Source organism: Mesoplodon densirostris, chromosome 6 (assembly GCF_025265405.1).
Source record: "Mesoplodon densirostris isolate mMesDen1 chromosome 6, mMesDen1 primary haplotype, whole genome shotgun sequence".
NCBI classification, from domain to species: domain Eukaryota; kingdom Metazoa; phylum Chordata; class Mammalia; order Artiodactyla; family Ziphiidae; genus Mesoplodon; species Mesoplodon densirostris.
In genome coordinates, this window is record NC_082666.1 from 134,052,893 (window position 1) to 134,058,892 (window position 6,000).

Here is a 6,000-nt window from a genome sequence, read left to right on the forward strand (position 1 = left end):
AGTTCCTCAGTTTAAGCCTTCTTTCCAGACATGCAAGGCACCAGCTCCCTGACACTCTGTGTACAAAGGTATTTCCTGCACCAATTAGCATACTCATAAAATTTTAAATTAGCTTTTCTTTCCTAGCGAGTCTTGCTATATTCTAGTGGCCAGGTAGCTAACATTTTTATTGTACATTGTGAGGCAGTGATGTTCATCGGTGGAGCCAAGCCGTCCTACTGTCCTACTTGGGACAGCACTACCTCAGTGTGTATGAGGGACACCCTCTTCCTTCACTGTGAAGAGTGTGCTTTAAACATGTTGATTCTAGGAAGGAACTATGAAGCACAATGTAAGAAATCATAAACTTTCTTTACACATAAATAATAAATTAAGGAGAGCTCTATTTCTTCAGGTCACTCTGCGCACCATTGGCATTGATAGCACTCAGGCTCCTGTGCTGAGACCACAGGAATTTGATCACCAAGGAAGAAGAATGCAGCTCAATGCTTATGCACTCGATTTCTATAAACACGGTTCCTTGACAGGATTGGTCCAGGACAACAGGTGTGTTTTATCTGTCTCCGTCTCCATCTCCCTCCCCAGCCATCCCCAGCCATCCCCATCATCCCCAGCATCCTCGTCATCCCCAGCATCTCCGTCATCCCCAGCATCCTCGTCGTCCCCAGCATCCTCGTCATCCCCAGCATCCCTGTCATCCCCATCATCCTCAGCATCCCCGTCATCCCCAGCATCCTTGTCATCCTCAGCATCCTCATCATCCCTGTCATCCCCAGCATCTCCATCATCCCCGTCATCCCCAGCATCCCCGTCATCCCCAGCATCTCTGTCATCCCCGTCATCCCCAGCATCCCCGTCCCCAGCATCCCCGTCATCCCCAGCATCCCCGTCGTCCCCAGCATCCCCATCATCCCCAGCATCCCCAGCATCCCCGTCATCCTCAGCATCCCCGTCATCCCCAGCATCCCCATCTCTACCTCTACCTCTCTCTATCCTTTTCACCTCTACCTCTCTCTGTCATTTCCACCTCTGCCTCTACCTCCAGTTCTATTTCTATATCCATCTTCATCTGCATCTTTACATCTAATAAATGAATGTAATGAATATTAGGCAAACACCTTCTTATAATTTCAAGTATAGGTTAATCATGCTAAATGTACTGAAATTTTTTCTTACAGACTAAGGGCAAGAGAAAATACATTTGGTGGTATTGTTATTCGTGTTTGACCAGCAAAATCTTGAGACTTAGGCTGACTTAGTGTAAAGATTTACACTACAGTTATCAATATTTGCACATGTTCACAGATATGTTTTTTTTTTTTTTTTTTTTTTTTTTTTTAAGGGCTTTTTTTTTTTATTTATTTATTTTTTTTATTTTTTTTTAATTTATTTTATTATTTTTTTTATTTTACAAATTTAATCAGTTATACATATACATATGTTCCCATATCCCCTCCCTTTTGCGTCTCCCTCCCACCCTCCCTATCCCACCCCTCCAGGCGGTCACAAAGAACCGGGCTGATCTCCCTGTGCTATGCGGCTGCTTCCCACTAGCTATCTACCTTACATTTGGTAGTGTATATATGTCCATGCCGCTCTTTCACTTTGTCACAGCTTACCCTTCCCCCTCCCCATATCCTCAAGTCCATGCTCTAGTAGGTCTGTGTCACAGATATGTTTTTTATTTAGTACTATTTATTATTATATAGTTAAAAATGGATAACAATAACAAATAATGCCATGCTCTGCATTGTCTGAGAGAAGTATATGAAAAGAATATAATTCACACATCTGAGGACTGAGACTATGACAGTTGTTTTAACTCTTTGGCAGGGAAACCATTTTCAAAACAGTGTGCAGGGGTTTACTGGGAATGGAGAAATTGGCCCAGTCACTGAGCACATGGACGTGTGTGTGGGTGTGTTGGGGGAGGGGAATTCTGTCACACCATCGGGAATTCAGTGTGCATTTTAAATACCTTTCGAACAATCTTTAGTGAATTCAAGTATTTAAAACTTCTGACCCTCTTGAGAAACACATCATTTTTGACAGTAGGACTCATTAGTGTGAATAAAGTAGTTGTGACACCAGTGAGTAATTCACGTGGTTCTTCTCTTTGACTCTCTGGCCCCATCCACGCTCCTGATCTTGACTTTGCGACTTGGGTTTCTCCTAGAAGGTCAGCCTCCCATGTTCATTGCGTATCTCTGGTTGTGAACTTGTGACTGGAGTTCATAATTGTCATTCTCACAGATTAAATCATCTGGGAGTCTGTGGCAGAAATGATTTTAGTAAATACATCTTGACAGACAAAAGTAATCCATTAATGACCAATCCAACATTTCAATATGAAATAAATTCTTTAATGTCTTTATACCATTAATTTTCAAAATGTTGTTTTGTTTAGGATGAATGAAGGAGCTGCTTATCAGTTGTTGAAAGATTTTTGCCTCACCATTCAATCTATCAGGTATGATATACATTTTAAATATTGATTTCAGATTTTCTAATAATTTAATGGTAATTTGAAAACTGTTGAGCTCATACTTAAAGGTGCCCCTGAGCCTCTTAGGTGCCAAGCATTTCAGCTCCCCAGAGACTTTGTAGACCTTCTCCTCAACTCTCTGTTGCATTGTTTCTATAATAGAACTAATTCCAAAATCCATGAACTTTCACCTAGACCAGAGCCTCAGCCCAGGCACTTTAGACCAACAGGCAGCAGTATCCCAAAGCTTCAAGAATCCCTAGACCCTCACGTTCTCAGTTTCCACAACCAAGTTTTCCATTTTAGTTAATGATACGTAAAAACATAGGCGCGAGGATGAGATCTGAGGACTGAGAACAAAAACCAGTGAGTTAGATGGTATGTGTCACATTATATCTCTTGAATATTGTTCAGGAGGAAATGTCCAGGAGTCACAATTGTGAGTCTGTAACTAGGAGGAAATTCAGTATTGTGGGTACAGAGCTGGTCATTCTTTGCAGTAGGTCAATGAAGACACCAGGGAAAAACTGGACCTCTAGTGGAATCAAGGCAGGTACAGGTTACAAAAGGCTGATGAAAGGTCAGGTCCTGACTGTTCCAAGTCCTTGATGAGCCCAGCTGCACTGTCCATCCTTGAATTTCCTCTCTCCATTCTCATCACCTGGGTATCAGTTCCTTATTGCTGCTGTAACAAATGACCACAAACATAGTGTTTAAACCAACACAACTTTAGTGTCTTACAGTTCTGGAGGTCAGAGGTCCAAAATGGGTCTCACTGGGCTGAAATCAAGGTGTTGTCAGGCTGCATTCCTTTCTGGAGCCTCTGGGACAATCTATTTGATTATCTTTTCCAGCTTCTAGATGCTTTGATTTGGCCCCTTCTGTCTTCAAAGCCAGCATTGGGGGGCAGATTCTTATATCAGGTCACTCTGACATTCACTCTCTCCTGCTCCCTGTCTTCTACTTAGAATGACCTTTGTGACAACAGTGGGCCACCCAGATAATCCAGGTTAATTTCCCCACCTCAAGGTCAGCCAATTAGCAACTTCAATTCCATTTACAGCCTTAATTCTCCTTTGCCATGTAACCTAAGGATTTATAAATTTCTAGGGATTAGGACATGGATATCTTTGTGGGCCATTATTTTGTTTATCATGCCATGTTTTCTTAATTTTCTCATACATCTAGGTAAACAGAGGATTGCTTTGCTTTTTGTAGAGGTAGTTGCCTGTGGGTTTAAGTGCATACTGAAAAAAAAAAACCCACAAAATGACTCCATAAAAAAAAATGTGGGGAAAAAGAAGGGGATTTGTGTTGCTATTATTGAAGGGAGGAGGGATCTGGTTACATGGGACTTGGTGGCCATTAAAATCCTCTTGGGGGCTTCCCTGGTGGCGCAGTGGTTGAGAGTCCCCCTGCCGATGCAGGGGACACGGGTTTGTGCCCCGGTCCGGGAAGATCCCACATGCCGCGGAGCAGCTGGGCCTGTGAGCCATGGCCGCTGAGCCTGCGCGTCCGGAGCCTGTGCTCCGCAACGGGAGGGGCCGCAGCGGTGAGAGGCCCGCGTACTGCAAAAAAAAAAAAAAAAAAAAAAAAATCCTCTTGGTAAAATACAGGGAGAGGAGCTGCACGGTGATTGTCTTGATTGATTGATTCATTGACAAGGTGTTTTTTTGTTTTTTGTTTTTGAGATAAATATGTTCCTTATGATTCTTTTCCTCATTTTGCTCACATTTCATCATCTAGTGGGATTTACTTAGCTCTACCTCCCTGGGGAAAGCCCTTCTTATGATACTGACGCTCATTAGAATGGGTGAGTTTTATGTGTATCTGTATTTCCATTTACAGTGTTTCTTTGCGTGAACTATGTGAAAATGAAGAGGACAACGTGGTCTTAGCATTTGAACAACTGAGTAAAACCTTTTCTGAAAAATTTAAGAACATTTGAAAATGAAGTCTATCCAAACTAATTAAAAGATTGCCTTGGGCATTTTTAAAGTCATATTTTATGATTCTCATGCTTTTTGTTGGGAATACATAGATGATGAAGTAGAAAGGGAAGCAGTTTGGAGTCAGGGTTCTGATCAAACTTGCCCTGCTCTCCTGTGAGCATCCTTGGATGAATCACTTAGTATCTCTAAACCTTGGCTTCTTTGTATCGTTTAGTAACAATGGTTATGTCTCAGCTACTTTGTAGATTAATTGCGAAATGCAAGGATTTTGTATGAGATTGAAGAACAATGTTTGCTCTGTGAGGCCTAAACAAATATTACATTCTCAACAATTTTCTCCTCAATGTTATAATTTGTAAAAAGTCTATTAAGGCTAGAATAAATGATTACAGTATCCTGACATTGAAATATATTCTCTCTATTTAATTTAAATGTGATTCCATGACTTAGATATGGCTGTTGGAAGAGTACCTTTTAGTGAACTTAAACTACTTTTTATAAGACATGATGGGAATTTGGTATAAATTCCATGGTGCTTTAAATAAAACATACCTGGGGCTTCCCTGGTGGCGCAGTGGTTGAGAGTCCGCCTGCCAATGCAGGGGACGTGGGTTTGTGCCCTGGTCTGGGAAGATACCACATGCCGCGAAGCGGCTGGGCCCGTGAGCCGTGGCCGCTGAGCCTGCATGTCTGGAGCCTGTGCTCCACAACGGGAGAGGCCACAGCAGTGAGAGGCCCACATACCGCAAAAAAAAAAAAAAAAAAAAAAAAAAAAAAAACATACCTGATGATTTGGCTTGATTTTAATTCTACATAAGAAACTGAAAACCACAAACAAATAAAATGGGTTTAATCTATTTACCGTTGGTCTCTTTGTGTTAAATTCACATGTCTTTCCATCCTCTTGCATACACATTTGCATTTTATAGAACATAGTTCATATATGGTCACTTTCCTGCCCCAGCCTCACCTCAGTTTATCATTCTAGAACCTATTTTAGACCCTAAACTTGAACAGAGCATTTTTTTCCTCAGGGCAAGGTTTGCTCTCTCCTACTATCAAGATGTCTTACTGAAAGATGATCCCTTGTATGGCATTATTTATACACAGATTACATCGGCTTAGAAAACCCCTGTGGTTCATTTTGTCTGGAGATAGAAGAATACTCTTTTCCCTGGAACTGACCCATCCTTGCATGTGCCGTGTTAGGGGTCCCTCCTTTCTTTGGTGAAACTGATTTTCATTATTTTAAAACATGCACTACAACAATTTCTGAACAACCAGACATTTAGAAACCAAAGCAGTGTTTTTACTGCCTCTTAATCTCTACCAAACAGAATCCAACAACACATTAAAAGGATCACACACCATGATTGAGTGGGATTTATCCCAGGAATACAAGGGTTCTTCAATATATGCAAATCAATCAGTGTGATACACCATATTAACAAATTAAGGAATAAAAACCATATGATCATCTCAATAGATGCAAAAAGAACTTTTGACAAAATACAACACCCATTTATTATGAAAACTCTCCAGAAAATGGGCATAGAGGGAACC

The 6,000-nt window shown here is 41.3% G+C and overlaps 1 protein-coding gene across 1 annotated transcript in view; it reads left to right on the forward strand.

The window, feature by feature from the left end:
* The window catches only part of LOC132492237 (probable ATP-dependent RNA helicase DDX60), an 80,274-nt gene extending 75,806 nt beyond the window's left edge, over nt 1–4,468 (forward strand). Inside the window, exons 36-38 of the mRNA XM_060101607.1 lie at nt 395–546; nt 2,408–2,470; nt 4,334–4,468. Of these exons, the coding sequence (XP_059957590.1) occupies nt 395–546; nt 2,408–2,470; nt 4,334–4,433 (315 nt within the window). The 3' untranslated portion in view covers nt 4,434–4,468. The remainder of the gene's footprint in view (nt 1–394; nt 547–2,407; nt 2,471–4,333) is intronic.
* The last annotated feature ends 1,532 nt before the right edge of the window (nt 4,469–6,000 follow it).